This window comes from Ylistrum balloti, unplaced genomic scaffold, assembly GCF_031769215.1.
Source record: "Ylistrum balloti isolate Yb309-2 unplaced genomic scaffold, AGI_CSIRO_Ybal_v1 Utg370240, whole genome shotgun sequence".
NCBI lineage: Eukaryota > Metazoa > Mollusca > Bivalvia > Pectinida > Pectinidae > Ylistrum > Ylistrum balloti.
This window is the reverse complement of record NW_026782195.1, coordinates 1724360-1741193: the sequence shown is the minus strand read 5'-3', so window position 1 is coordinate 1741193 and position 16834 is coordinate 1724360. Positions and strand designations below refer to the sequence as shown.

Here is a 16834-nt window from a genome sequence, read left to right as displayed (position 1 = left end):
ACTCGTAGAACCTCTATGTATCTAACCCTTTTTACAAGCAATGCTTGAAATACTCGGTCACCTATTGACATTAGGTTTGTTCCCTTATTTGTTTATTTATTTATTTTTACAATTTTGTAATGTTTGTTTTTTAGATGCTAAGTCAGAATATACTACAAAGCTGTCAAGACGGAATGTCAGTTCAACAGGCGGGAATAGATAACCCCTAGAAAAGACAATATTGAGGGGAAGTATTTCAGCGTTCTATTGTAAAGATAACGTGGGCTTCCGTGACCAGTGATAGACATTATACTCCCCTGCTGTATTAAATATCCTTGATCTAACAAGGAAGTATACTTAACAAATACAGGTAATGGTCCTCTTGATTACAGAGCACGTCTGTCACCACATATCACCGTGACTTCCTTATTTCAGCTTGTTTTCATAACAACGGAACGATGCATTAGTGAAATCAATGTTATTTTCAAAACTTTTTTTAAGTCTTATCGCTCTCAAGACTGCTGTAAGTTTTTGTCACGTTCATATTATCTCGCGGTTTCATCATTCCCGTATCATGTTGTCATTCCCCCTAACGCAGTATTTGATTTTGAATAATTCATTCAGAACATATCACAACGTAATGTGACGTCAATCACGAAAAATGAATTTAAACTGAAAAGTTTATTTAGATGGGACAGTTTGTCGGTAAATTGCTAGCGTAGAGATAAAAGGCAGCTACCTAGTACGTTTTTAAATTAACGAATTAATTAGGAATATGTCAGTTAACAATAAATAAAGAGTACTCCAATCAAAATAGTTCAATCAATGTTTATTAATATCACTTGAATAACAACAATCATATAAAACTATGATATTTTGATCTGTAAACCGGTATCGATCATTTAACAGTGTGCATTGGATTTCAAAAAAAAAATATTTATTCAATCTAAAAACATTGAAATGAGGCACTTACGGTTAATATTGTGTCATATTTCAAAAATAAATAACAATTTTATTTAGAGCAATATGTATCAGTAAAGCATAGATGTCTTATTTTCAATTCGATGGACAGTGTTGCGGCTTTTCAGCTGGTTCTAGGTACAATGTATGTTATAAAGATGTAACATTCAGTAAAAAAAGGAAAATGACCGATGTCGTATTTATTTCTCTGAAACAATCAGGTCAGCATGCCATAATTACCGTTGGTTGACACCTCACCACCATTACACGTCCTCTCGCGCGTTAAACGGTATTGGAAACTGCCATTAAGTGGATGGAAATTCCTGCCGCAGTTCACAGACGTAACTCTTGACCCAAGCTGACAATTCAACGTAAGTTAAAACGACAAATTATCACAAAACGCAGGAAATGCTATACAGAACGCCAACACTTAATTACAACAGAGTGTATACGAGAAACGTGGAAAATGGCACACTAACTTTCTATTACGGCTGTGCCCACTTACGTAATGACTCACTGAAACTGTTTCAAAATATCTCAAATCAAACAAGGAAACAAAACGATATATTTGCCACGATATAATTGGAAAGTTATAGGTTTTTTTAAGTCCAACACACCATTCGCGCAATATCGCATTAATTGTAACGTTTTGTATCCTGCTGGTGCGCCAATTAACGGGCGGATCTGTCCGCTCAGCTAAAATTAGAAGGCCACGAGTGTAAAATAATTACAGTGACATTTAATATCAATTATAATGTGCCAATACGTGGGTCTGTGGTTAAATTCTTAAATAACTGTGCCAAAAGTTATAAATGATTTGCAAGGCCAATTTTTACTGACATTTTCCCGATACCCCATATATTCCTAGTCTAGAATATAATTTAAACTTCGATGTGCCTATTTTATTGGTTCTTACATAAATACATTAATACATTCCTCGTTGAAATATATATTAAATCAAGCAATGAAATGTCTTCAATGATCATCAGAACAGCACACAGTACAAAGTATGTAGCATTTTATATGTATATCGCAGCAACATCAACCATATATATATATCATACCATTAATAACAGAAACACCAGCTGTCAATATCTCTTTCACATGCTGTTGAAATATTTTATATTAAATGATAGCTTTGACTAGTCTTTGTGTCTCGGATTTGTCAAAAAAGCAGTTACTTCATCGGTATGTTAGAAATGAATAATCCAAAGGTAATGTTTTGCATTAAACTACTAAACCACCTAGCGTGTGGCAGTATAATTAACATGTTCTCCAGATGGTACAGAACTTCAGTACTTCCAGCATACGACACTATACAGAACACTACTACTGGTAAACGGTGCTTAGAAAACACTTGCAGGTTACTGACTTTGCCAACATGACTACCAGTAGATGACATATTGCACATTACTACTGATTTACAGAACACTCGCGAACATGGCGCCATATTGCACAGTTGCCCATTTTGTCATCACATTTAAAATCCATCCGTCCTCAATCTCGTCTCAATGACCTGTGGCCCTAGTCATAATATTCCTGATGAACATGGCTATCCGTTTGAGATCCAAGAAACCGACGCCAGGCAAATCCTTCTGAAGACTATCCACGTCCATGCTAAGTAAATCTTCGATTCCTATATTTCTATCTTTAATGATGTTTCTAGCTTTCAGGGTCACACCTATGTCATTCAGCTCATTTTCCAAGAGTTCAAGAGACATAGATATAGAATTAGACTCTGTTCTCTCTCGGTGCTTGAGTTGATGATGGACCGGCTGATTGTCTATTTCGTCAACATGACTAGATTCTTCGCTGTTTGAGGAAATGGTTCCTGGAATTTCTTGTGACACCGTTTCAGGTTTCTCCACACGATTGCGGATTGGTTTGGGTGAAATTGGAGGCGGGGTAGGTTTTATTTGCAAGCATGCGTTGCCAAGTGATTCACTAGAACTTGTTGGTGACAGATTATCACAAATCGGGTCAGACCGTTTTTTATTTAACTCATTCTGCTGGCTTTCGATAGCTCCACAATGAATGTCCTTGTCACAATTACCTTGATTTTCAGATTTACAATCATCACAATCGTCCTCATCCACACAACCTTTCTCCTGACAGTCAGCCTCCTCATCCAATTCATTTTCGCCAGATGTATCTTTGGCGAACATTTGCAACATAGTATCTCTAACCAAAATATTGTCTTCCTGTGATTCTGGTTGACACCATTCGACACTGTTGGGGTTTAATCCTCTGAGACTACTGTTATTTTCGGCTTGGTCTACCTCATCAATTTCAAAATCCGAATCTTTGTTTACATCTTTCGTTTCCTCTCCATATAAACATTCAACTTCAGATTCGATGTGGCAGATTAAGCTTGAATCAGAAATCTCGCTGATCTGGTGATGACCCTCGTTTTCGACGTTTCCATTCTCCCGTTCTTTGGCGTGATCACTTTCTTGTATCTTTGTACTATCACCCTCGTCGTCGTCAAGGTGTGTGCCAATAGTATCACTACTTTCTTCGCAAGCCTCATTGGCTTTTACACAAGAGTTCGTGTAAGTAACGGGTTGCATGTGATGGGGAAGTGGAGGTTGTTCATTCTCAACTAGGTCAGAGTTTAAACAATCAACATATTCATTGTCAGACATTTTCAGCGTTCCCTGTGGTGCTGACAGAGGTTTGGTACCGGGTATATCCGGTATGACATCATACACGTCTTCGTCATCTTCTTCCTCTTTCTTTTCACCTGCAACTGCATCAATCAGTTCTAAGTAATCATGTGGCGTAGGATTACATGGCGATATATCAAAGACGTTGTCGAACGGATCTGAAAGTGAAACCGAACTACTTGATAATCCGGGGCTTTTACTGGTCGGCGTGCGATAAACGCTGTGGTCGATATCGTTCGGAGACATGTAGTAAAGAGGATCATGAATATCATCGTCGTGCCGTTGCGGAGATGAAGATGAGGGAGGTGTCTGGTACCTTTCAGAAGAGTCTAACGATTCAAGGTACCACGGAAGGCGGAACGATGTCAGATCATCATCAGGGTCGATCGATTCCGTTAAGTTTTGATGTTCTATTAGTTTCGCCTGGATTTCTTTCATGCCCTCGATGTTTTCGTAGCAAGGGTTCTCTGTGGCGAAGTCGTGCTCATGTATTGTATCTGTGGGACTCGTCAGTCTCCCATCTTCTTTCAACATTTCAGACGGCGTGCTCGACACTCGCTTATTGGCGGATCTAGATCGGGTGAATTGAAATAATTTTGGTGAAGCGCCTTGTTTGGAATCCGGAATGATAGGCACGGTATCGAAATTTGGCGGAGCGCTAACACGCCGTGTTGGAATCTGCGGGATGTCGTATGTGTTATCATCCGGGTTCTGTTCACTTTCAGCGAATATAAATGTGGACGGACGTCGAGTATCTGTTAAACCAATATCTGAAATACCACTGTCCTGTGATGGCGAACCCCCGCAGAGAGAAGGTGGCGTTCCTGGACATGGAACAGGCGGTGGAGGTAGGTCGGGAGGCGTGGTGACGTGTTGACTTCTGTTCTCCGCCCCCTTCAAAGTATAGGTGTTTTCTGTATCATCAGTGTCAACGGTCTGGTTTGCATCACTGGAATATACAGGCACCTCAAAAAGTTTGTTCTCCAAGAAGAGTTTAAGAACATAATCAGGGGGTGGGGACGTATGTGAAGTGAGTTTCATCTTTACATACTGATCCTGACTGATTTCTGGTTTTCCATCGGATTGCATACACAAATCATCGCTTGACGGTGCCATCTTTATGTAACCCGAATCTCTATTGATATCCTTCGTGCACGGTTTTGGAGGTTCCATTTCCGGTTCCAGTGACACCTGTGATACTCTTTCACCGACGGTTATGGATCCGGACGACTCGCAGCTGTGCAGTTGGTCATCGGATTTGCAACTTAGGCAGACTTTGATGTTCCTCATGTAAGAATGAATCTTTTCCCTAGATACGTCGACTGCATTTTTGTATCCTTGGTGTGAAATCAGCTCATCGTTCGTATGTGCTACACGAAACTCCATCTTACAAGTGGATGGTATCTCTACAAGGATGTTTTTCTTGTTCATGATAGTGGCAGCCACGATAGACTGCTCCAAATACCCTTGGTCGAGTTGTAAAAGACCAGGGAAGAAGCAAGGCGTCGTGGGAACGCGACCGTACACTAATTTCACAACACAAGGCAAGAACTTGTTGGCTACAATTTCGCTCATTTGCATTACAGGACACGTGCCCTTTCCTGATGCCGTTGTAAGAGCATAGAACAATCCAGTCTGTGTGAATGGAATGATAACTTCTCGATCTGCCTCATCCAAACAGAGAAGAAATTTCTCTGTTATCAGAGACCTTCGTCGTAAGAATTTGGTTTTCTTTTTCGTCTCGGATGTAATTAACCTGAGTTTCCGTAGAACATCCCCAGGAAAGAGCATCCGCTGTTGATCATAGTAACTTTGGTCATCATCCTTTCCATTGATTACTTGGTATGCTTTTACCCGGTTTTGACCACCAATTAGGAACTTTTCTGTGTCAGACTGGGCAATATCCTCGATCTTCGTAAAGTGTGGTGCATTGTTGTCAGTTGTTCCGGAAAGATTTCTTCTCTTCAGTATAGCAAAGTAACCTGGAATGGATGAAGAAAAGTTCATGTGAATATTTTACACTGACATTTATAAACGCAGTTTGATTTTTAAAAAAACAGATCGCGATCTATAATTCTCTAAATGTTTATGTATGATAAAGTTTCAATATAAATCTAGTTTTAAGGATTAATTTGATCAGAAGTCACCTAGTCCTAATATGATAATGTTTCACGAGGACGTCAAAATTAAAAAAAAAATCCTACTGTGAAAACAGTAATGCTATGTTGTTATAAGTCTCTAACATGGCAGGATGCATAAGGATGCCTAAGAATTATCTTGGACTTATACATACTGAGAGTAAAGTGGCCAATTTAATCTCAGAATTAATATCAATTGAAAAGGACGACCATAAAGAAAGAAGGGCGATCTGTATTAAAATGTCGACATTTTATTAACGGGAATTTTGGGTTTTCGCATAGTACGGAGAAATCTGTTTCATTTTGTGTCACTTAATTCTACGTTATAATCTAGTGATTCCAAATGCCAAACATACTATTGGAACATTTGCATGACAAAATGTGTGTTTTTGATGGATTGTAATTTTGTTTTAAATTTCACCAAATTCTTAATGGTAAGTGTCAGTATGCGAGTGACATTTGGCGAGATATCAGGCCAGACAATGTAAATTTACGAGGGTTTTAGACTGTTTATAAAATACTAGGACAAATTCGAATAGGGTTTTTTTCTCCTCAGTAAAATAATGTTGATACCATATACATAAAGATACTAGGTATCCCCTACAAATGATTTGATATGAAAGTAAATTATTCAGTCGCTTCATTCCAGATTGACAATCATCATAAAGACCTACTTATTTCGCAAGATGAAACAAAATCACTCGGCCGTTTCCGTAGCTTCCTTCGCACCTTTTCGGAGACAGAAATTGGCGGATTTTATACTGACCTGAACAATTATTATCGGAGAACATCAATGTTGCCACTTGCGACAAATCATTGAAAATTGAGGATGGATATTTTCATGTCGATTGATTTGGTATCAGAAAATTCTACATTGTGTTATAAACAAAAATTGAAATATGTAAATTAGGAGTAATTATGATTTCTTAATTCATAAATTTGTTAATAAATTCTACAGGATAAGCTGATAATCAGTCCATACCAATAATACTAGTAGTTTGAATACATGCACATGAAACTGGAAGTACCCATAAGAGCAAGTACTAAGATCTAATTCATCCAAGACTATAGTCGGGTAAACATCATCCGTTCACGGACAGATTGGTCTGTACTCTAAGGGCGGAGAAGTCAATTCAGCGGTGGACAGATTGTTGTAAAGTAGACGGCCGTGTCTCACTTAAGGAATAATTTAGTGAGAAAGAAAAGCGACAGCAGGTGTAATAAGGACATAGCATAGTCTGGCGAGAGACATAGATGAAAGATAAACTGGTACATAGTCAGCTATAGCAAAGATCATTTCATTTCCTGTTGTGCCCACAACGATTGAACTACATGCAATAACATCCACTCTCCGCTCGTCATGGGTTGTTGACGAACACATTTGTGGATAGTTGGTGCCGTGAACAGGATATTCTCATTGTCAGCTAAATATATTTGTCTACTTTGTTCGTTTCTGTTGCTTTATATGGAACTTCTTCGGTCATTTTATCAAATAAGATCTTTTATGAAAACAAAGTAAAACATGTATTGCTAAATTCACAGAAACAATCTAAAATTAGGTTAGGGCATCTATACTAGGACTCTATGTGTTCGTAATTTTTTTTCTATCAAAATATGTGAGTGTTATTCAACTTCCAAAGTATCAATTCATCATTCCAACATACATGCTATACCGCACGTGGTTTAACAATTTAGAATGTTTTGATTAGCTGACAGGATGAACTTTGACCAAAAGGGCGCTTCACGCAATACCGGAAATTGGGACTCGCAATAAGTGATTCACGATTGTTTTTGTAATATGATGCCATCAATCGTTAGTGCCAGCCATCCAATCACAGGACTCAAAGTAATAACCTCGAATAATTTTCATGCCCACTAATCTATACAGACATTTTCATACTTCATTAGTTACCTACAAGTAATTATCGGCCATTTTGTTACAAACTCAGAGGTATTTTCTGGGATTTGCGTTGTTTTGTTAGCAGCCATTTATCACGGCGTGTATAACATTAAAGTCAACCATATTTTGTATGGAGGACTTGTTTGGTGTCCGGAAACCGTACGTAAATAATGTGACTGACTCAGTTCTAAATGATTAAGAGAGATCACGAGTGTACCAGAGGACGGGTTTCAAAGGTTCTACTGTGTATTTGTGTCTATAACGTATATGACTGCTACAAAGTGTTAACTACATCGCCGTGAAGTCATGGTTCAAGTACTAAGTCATAGCTTTAGTATTGTTAAGTTCAAATTCCTCCTTTTTTTACACAATGTAAACACAGAAAAAGAGTTTGGATCCAGATATATTTCACCTGTTACCACTCATTTAAATCATAAGATATTTAATTTCATAATAAGCTTCTAAGGAACAAAGCCTAGACGTTTTTCATGGAGTCGAGTCATTTCAACGTATTAAAAAAAAACCCAGCTATATATATATTATTCTAAAGAATGTCATGTACCTATTTGAAATTTATTTAAAACATGGCCAATCATTAAATAACAACGCATGTGTCATCAAAGGAATTCATAGAATAGTGTTTGTTGGAAATGACGGAGATTTGTAATACGTGTAATGCGTTTTAACTTTCTATGTCAAAGTGTCGTTAGTTTGTCTGCACGTGTTTGGGAATACTGTGGTACGGTAAAACTGCATCCCCCGCAAATGTATGTCGGAAACTTTTCATTATCTTGAAAACTCGTAATTTGATTGTCAAAAAAGTCACACAGCGTAACCAAGTCTCAAACACATAACAACACATTCCAATATAGTATTGCATGATACTGGGAACGTTGACTTCACTGTGCTACGGTTCTCATGTCCCTGTGATTCCGACCTCAATTACACAGACTCTGTTAGTCTGTTGTCACTAATAGCCGTGGGATTTTTAATGTTGGCCTAATAAATGGCGACTTAATTGTCCCATAAATACGAGAACTGATCATGATTAGCAAATGGTGTTATGATCGTGTTACAGACATAGCTAACATATTCCACGTAATCACCTGTAGGAATTACAGACCCCTCAGAATTATTAATCAATTTTTTTTCGAACATTCGTTATCATAAACTATTTACTTTCCCATCCTCAATATACTTACTGTTCAAAGGGAATTGATTTTAACAATATAATATGTTATTTCAAAATCATGTTTGTTAAACATTCTTATTGTGTCGCTCAGTTTACATACACGACACACACACTTTTCATCTAAATACACGGACATCACTTGCCATTTAATTTGATAAATACACGGACATCACGGGCCTTTATACTTAATTCACACGCAGACATCACGGGCCTTTATACTAAATCAACACACGGACATCACGGGCCAATATACTTAATTCACACACAGACATCACGGGCCTTTATACTTAATTAACACACGGACATCACGCGCCTTTATACTTAATTAACACACAGACATCACGGGCCTTTATACTTAATTAACACACAGACATCACGGACCTTTATACTTAATTAACACACAGACATCACGGGCCTTTATACTTAATTAACACACAGACATCACGGACCTTTATACTTAATTCACACACAGACTTCACGCGCCTTTATACTTAATTAACACACGGACATCACGGGTCTTTATACTTAATTAACACACAGACATCACGGGCCTTTATACTCAATTCACACACAGATATCACAGTCCTTTATACTTAATTCACACGCGGACATCACGGGCCTTTATACTTAATTTACACACGGACATCACGGGCCTTTATACTTAATTAACACACAGATATCACAGTCCTTTATACTTAATTCACACACGGACATCACGGGCCTTTATACTTAATTCACACGCGGACATCACGGGCCTTTATACTTAATTTTATACAATTAACACACGGACATCACGGTCCTTTATACTTAATTAACACACGGACATCACGGGCCTTTATACTTAATTCACACACGGACATCACGGGCCTTTATACTTAATTAACACACGGACATCACGGGCCTTTATACTTAATTCACACGCGGACATCACGGGCCTTTATACTTAATTAACACGCGGACATCACGGGCCTTTATACTTAATTCACACACGGACATCACGGGCCTTTATACTTAATTAACACACGGACATCACGGGCCTTTATACTTAATTCACACGCGGACATCACGGGCCTTTATACTTAATTTACACACGGACATCACGGGCCTTTATACTTAATTAACACACGGACATCACGGGCCTTTATACTTAATTAACACACGGACATCACGGGCCTTTATACATAATTAACACACGGACATCACGGGCCTTTATACTTAATTAACACACGGACATCACGGGCCTTTATACTTAATTAACACACGGACATCACGGGCCTTTATACTTAATTAACACACGGACATCACGGGCCTTTATACTTAATTAACACACAGACATCACGGGCCTTTATACTTATTTCACACGCGGACATCACGGGCCTTTATACTTAATTTACACACGGACATCACGGGCTTTTATACTTAATTAACACACAGATATCACAGTCCTTTATACTTTACACTTAACGATTACAAGTTCTCTATGAACTTTACACTTAACAATGATACGGGTCTCACGGACCTTTACGCTTAACAATTACACGGATCTAACAGACCTTTACACTTAACAATTACACGGATCTAACAGACCTTTACACTTAACAATTACACGGGCCTCACGGACCTTTACACTTAACAAATACACGGGTCTAACAGACCTTTAAACTTAACAATTACACGGGTCTAACAGACCTTTACACTTAACAATTACACGGGCCTCACGGACCTTTACACTTAACAATTACACGGGTCTCACGGACCTTTACACTTAACAATTACACGGGTCTCGCGGACCTTTACGCTTAACAATTACACGGATCTAACAGACCTTTACACTTAACAATTACACGGATCTAACAGACCTTTACACTTAACAATTACACGGGCCTCACGGACCTTTACACTTAACAATTACACGGGTCTCACTGACCTTTAAACTTAACAATTACACGGGTCTAACAGACCTTTACACTTAACAATTACACGGGCCTCACGGACCTTTACACTTAACAATTACACGGGTCTCACGGACCTTTACACTTAACAATTACACGGGTCTCGCGGACCTTTACACTTAACAATTACACGGGTCTCGCGGACCTTTACAATTATCAAAAATTACAAAATACATCAGTCTTACAGACCTTCACACTAAATGGATACACGAACATTTACACTTAGATATGTGGATTACAAAACTATGACAGGTTGGTACACCAGTGACAAAGTTTCCTATCGCTTGGTTTCTATATATACTTTTGGAAATAATTGTAACCTTCACCTCTACTGTAGTTAATACATGCAAAACCTACAATAGAAATATGTTTTGGAACCTATTTTAAACACACATTTCACAGACAGTACTGCGAAAGTCGCCAGTCTTAATTATACGACGAACCCTTTATCCTAAATCGGTCATGCTTTCTATATCCTGTTGTATGACCAAACGTTCATAAACACCCCTGAGAAAATCAGACGAGAGATTTACACATTTAAAAATCATATATATTTAAAAGCTCGTAACGTCTTTTACAAGATCAAGCATGGCATTCTTCAGGGTAACACAAGTAGGCGAGTTTTTTCGTTTGATTTATTAATGTTTTAGATAAGGCTGCCTAGTGGATACCGATCTGACGGTGTATTTCTACAAGTCACGACAGGTGGTCTAGACTCGGAAGAACTTTTATATAATACTGCGTTAGGAAATCAGATTGCCTGTAATAGACAAAACAAAGCAAGGTTGGAAATTTTGACAGGTGATTAAACGATTTAAAAGTTTTGTTTTGATTTTTTTCTTAACGATCTTGTTTTTCTTAAGAAGTAACTATATTTTTTATCGACTAGAAAAACAATCCTTCAATGATTTCGATTAATCTGAGGGAGATATCTTAACGGTACGTACCTTTGTAGTCCTCTGGGATGAGTAGGGGGTCACCAGCCTCCTGGTATTGGTCAGTGTCGTCCACGTACACAGATCTGGCCGGAATCTTCTGAATACTCCTCTTACGGTAGAACAACAGAGGTTGCGACAAATCAAAGTTGAATCGCGACCTGTCCACAGGAATCGGACACCTGGTTGTATCGCACAGAACAACCACGGGGAAAGGAAATTTCTGAATTATCATAAAAATTGAGTGAGTGCCATCTTCGAACTCCAGATTAGGTTTCGGAATCACATCATTATGATGATCTGGAAGGTCAGATTGGTCCTTACACGGATGCATTTTGATAAATTAAAGGTCAGGGGTGCTGTCCATTTCAGCTACAACAAAATACACGTGTATCGTTGAATTGTAACTTTGTTTATGCAGTGTTTTCCCAGTACACACACTTCTCCACTCCCACGTCTATTAAACAGGAAGATGACGGAGAAAAAAATGTAAATATTAAAATCGTGGCACATCCAGTCCATAAATTTACCCCAGCTGTACAGCAGATGTTGGAGCAAACACACTGTAGTCTGAAGTACTTCATTCATTCGTCATCCAACGAAATAACTGTGGCCTGGCCCACAAGACATATTATATATGTAGTATAACACTTTAACTTACTTCCGGCTGGCCGTGATGACACGAGTTCCTACACGATAGCTAGCCAGATTACGACCGTAATTCAGAAATCGGTACTATTTATTTATCTATCGGATTTTACTACGTAGTGACTGTCACCATCACTGTTGTCTAATAATAACAATATCACGTACCTTCTCTTTTCTTCAAGGCAGACACCCTGTACTATCTACCGACGTTGTAGTAACGTTATGTACAGTGCCTTCTCGCTTCGCTGGTAATGCGGAACAAATATGTTAATTTCAGGGGATTTTCGGGTTGAATTTTCCTCATTGTGCAACGAACATTTAAAATGTGAAACGTCACTGCAGACCTACTGTACATCAAAAACCGCACCTTCTAAAACTTTTCCCTTACAAAATGATTTAACGTTGGAATTATAGGTGTACTTTGCTCGCCAGAATATTGATATGAACTAAAACGTCTACTATATTCTTTGAAAAGAAAATCACCGTATTATCGTTGTGACATGTTATATAAGTATGACGGTTTTGTATCCAGAAACAGAGAGTGTACGTGGTATCATGTGACGGTATCCAGAAATAGAGAGTGTACGTGGTATCATGTGACGGTATCCAGAAATAGAGAGTGTACGTGGTATCATGTGACGGTATCCAGAAATAGAGAGTGTACACGTGACGGTATCCAGTAGAGAGTGTATCATGTGACGGTATCCAGAAATAGAGAGTGTACGTGGTATCATGTGACGGTATCCAGAAATAGAGAGTGTACGTGGTATCATGTGACGGTTTAGTATCCAGAAATAGTATCCAGAAATAGAGAGTGTACGTGGTATCATGTGACGGTTAGAGAGTGTACGTATCCAGAAATAGAGAGTAGGGTATGTGGTATCAGAAATAGAGAGTGTACGTGGTATCATGTGACGGTATCCAGAAATAGAGAGTGTACGTGGTATCATGTGACGGTTTAGTATCCAGAAATAGATAGGGTATGTGGTATCACGTGACGGTATCCAGAAATAGAGAGTGTACGTGGTATCATGTGACGGTTTAGTATCCAGAAATAGATAGGGTATGTGGTATCACGTGACGGTATCCAGAAATAGAGAGTGTACGTGGTATCATGTGACGGTATCCAGAAATAGAGAGTGTACGTGGTATCATGTGACGGTATCCAGAAATAGAGAGTGTACGTGGTATCATGTGACGGTATCCAGAAATAGAGAGTGTACGTGGTATCATGTGACGGTTTAGTATCCAGAAATAGAGAGTGTACGTGGTATCACGTGACGGTTTAGTATCCAGAAATAGAGAGTGTATGTGGTATCATGTGACGGTATCCAGAAATAGAGAGTGTACGTGGTATCATGTGACGGTTTAGTATCCAGAAATAGAGAGTGTACGTGGTATCATGTGACGGTATCCAGAAATAGTGAGTGTACGTGGTATCATGTGACGGTTTAGTATCCAGAAATAGAGAGTGTACGTGGTATCATGTGACGGTTTAGTATCCAGAAATAGAGAGTGTATGTGGTATCACGTGACGGTATCCAGAAATAGAGAGTGTACGTGGTATCATGTGACGGTATCCAGAAATAGAGAGTGTACGTGGTATCATGTGACGGTATCCAGAAATAGAGAGTGTACGTGGTATCATGTGACGGTTTAGTATCCAGAAATAGAGAGTGTACGTGGTATCATGTGACGGTATCCAGAAATAGAGAGTGTACGTGGTATCATGTTTAGTATCCAGAAATAGAGAGTGTACGTGGTATCATGTGACGGTATCCAGAAATAGAGAGTGTACGTGGTGTCCTGTGACGGTTTAGTATCCAGAAATAGATGGGGTATGTGGTACCCTGTGACGGTTTAGTATCAGAAATAGAGAGTGTACGTGATGTCCTGTGACGGTTTAGTATCAGAAATAGAGAGTGTATGTGGTGTCCTGTGACGGTTTAGTATCCAGAAACAGAGAGTGTACGTGGTGTCCTGTGACGGTTTAGTATCCAGAAATAGAGAGTGTACGTGGTATCATGTGACAGTATCCAGAAATAGAGACTGTACATGATGTCCTGTGACGGTTTAGTATCAAGAGATTTTGAGTTTACATTGTATCTTACATCCGCAGACTTCAGAGAAATAACTGCCATTAATGCATGGAACAAGACAAATGTGTCTTCGGTAATGATAGCAAAACCATTGACAACGAATTGTTTTGTAATGTTTGTAGTTTTAAGGGCTAAACCAAGGTTATGAAGGGTATCACGAGAATGAAATCGTAAGATGTATAGCTGAAATATCTTTTCCTGTCATAAAACGGCGATTCTTTCTAGACACAAAGCTCTGCCGTTCTCAGCCAAGACAATTAGGAACAATTTGGCACTAAAACACGTATAGTTTCAGAAATGCCACATAACCTAGCTGTATATACGATTTTTCAGATCCTCGATTGCTTTAGGCGAAAACTGAATTTCCCCTTTTGTTCAGAACTGGTGTCTAAAACGCAACCAGGATATATGTCGCGTGTTATTAAGGAAGTGTTTTAAGAAATACTATTTAACTAACACCTGCTGAAAAATATAAACCGCATAAGAACAAAAGATATGTCATTTAGTAAATAAAAAAAATATTAATTCAAATCACTCATGTGTATGTAGGTGTATCCGGTTATATCCGGTTGCCGAACTCGGGAAGGCCAGCTCGCATTCTACAGTATATGATAATGGCGACAATAAAATATTTCATTTGATCCGTCAAACCAGTGTAAACGTAAAATTCAGATATTTACATACGTCACTGATAACATAGAAACAATATTCAATGAAAAAAGTCTTCATTCCCATACAGAAACCAGAAAATATAACGTTCAAACTAGAAAAAAAAGTTACAAGTTGATGGGATTTTTTTAATTTCTTCTCAAAGTAATCATTACTTAAGATTCCATTGTCGTCTGTGAACGGTAGACATTTATCGTAATTGTTTTTTTAATTTCATTATTCGTGAAATACAGCGATATTTTTAAATATTCGACAACGTAACTTTCCAGTTAAATTACATATAGTTATTAATGGAGGTGTTCCTTTTCAATTCCAATTTTCGAGCGAAAATCTGATATATATATATTTTTTTTTTAAATTCCATAACATAAAACATAATCTTTAATTCACGAACAATTTATGGAAATGATTATCGTCTTAAATGATTTTGTTTCTTTAAATTATACACATATAAACATGATAATATTCCAAGAGATAATTAAATATAATTCAATGTAAGGTTTCATAGGAAGTTCACATTTTCTAGACTGACATCCTGACAGGGACACCAATATATAGATTCATATTGTTTTTACAGGTAAAACGGTCGGGAGACTATGGCAATGTGCTGCTGGAGAGGCTGGGCAGTGGCTTAGGAACTGTAGATTAGATGCAATAAGGACGTAATGAGACACATCTGTAACATTTTTTCTATATGAAAACATTCATCTAAGTTGCATTTTTTGGATAATTGATTTAGCTTTACAAAAGATCTAGCCAAAAGTATCTATTTCCAAAATAGTCAGAATTCATGATAGTGAAATGGTTTATGTAAACTCAGTACTTAGGGGTTTACTGAGAGCAGAATCTAAGGATCTCGATAAGAGAGTGATCTATGAAAAAAAGGATTTCGATATGGGGGATATTTATGTAGAAAAGGATCTCATTATGTGGAGTGTAGGATCACAATGCGCGTGAGATCTATGGAGTGTAGGATCACAATGCACGTGAGATCTATTGAGTGTAGGATCACAACACGTGTGAGATATATGGAGTGTAGGATCACAACACGTGTGAGATCTATGGAGTGTAAGATCACAATGCGCATGATATCTATGGAGTGTAGGATCACAACACGTGTGAGATCTATGGAGTCTAGGATCACAATGCGCGTGAGATCTATGGAGTCTAGGATCACAATGCGCGTGAGATCTATGGAGTCTAGGATCTCAACACGTGCATACAACACGACACAGGTGAAAGTTTTCTCCAAAATTAATCACTGGCACAATAATCTAAATTCAGCTTTACTAAACCTCTCTTTAAATCGAGTGAATAACAAGATTAAAAGAGATTGATTTCTTTGTATCTCAGACTTGGAAACACATTCCGTCCACAAACGATATCCTAGAGAGCGTTAGCAGTTTTCGGTATCTCAAGAATCGCTCTCCAGGATAAATACATCACACACGAGAAGTCATGAATCACAAAAACAAGTATGGAACATAGTATATTTACCCCAAAATACGGAATAGTCAACAACAAACAGCCATAAAAAAATCTCCGGACAGCCATAGAACTACAACACAAGACCACAGGACAGCCATAAAACACTAGCACAAGATCTCTGCGGACAGCCATAGAACACCAACACAAGATCTCCGGACAGCCATAGAACACAAACACAAGATCTCCGGACAGCCATAGAACACCAACA

General features: G+C 38.3%; 1 protein-coding gene across 1 annotated transcript; it reads right to left on the bottom strand.

Moving 5' to 3' along the window:
* Window positions 1–824: 824 nt before the first annotated feature.
* Window positions 825–12292, bottom strand: LOC132552158 (uncharacterized). Its single transcript, XM_060216300.1, has 2 exons — window positions 11735–12292; window positions 825–5587 (listed from the first exon to the last, which is right to left on the bottom strand). The coding sequence occupies exons 1-2, from the start codon at window positions 12054–12056 to the stop codon at window positions 2448–2450; spliced, it is 3462 nt and encodes a 1153-aa protein (XP_060072283.1). The 5' UTR covers window positions 12057–12292; the 3' UTR covers window positions 825–2447.
* Window positions 12293–16834: the final 4542 nt, after the last annotated feature.

Coding starts and splice junctions, on each gene's coding strand:
- LOC132552158 (XM_060216300.1), bottom strand. CDS start 12,056: ATGCATCCGTGTAAGGACCAATCTGACCTTCCAGATCATCATAATGAT. Junction 5,588..11,734: donor CATCCCAGAGGACTACAAAG/GTACGTACCGTT, acceptor CATCCATTCCAG/GTTACTTTGCTATACTGAAG.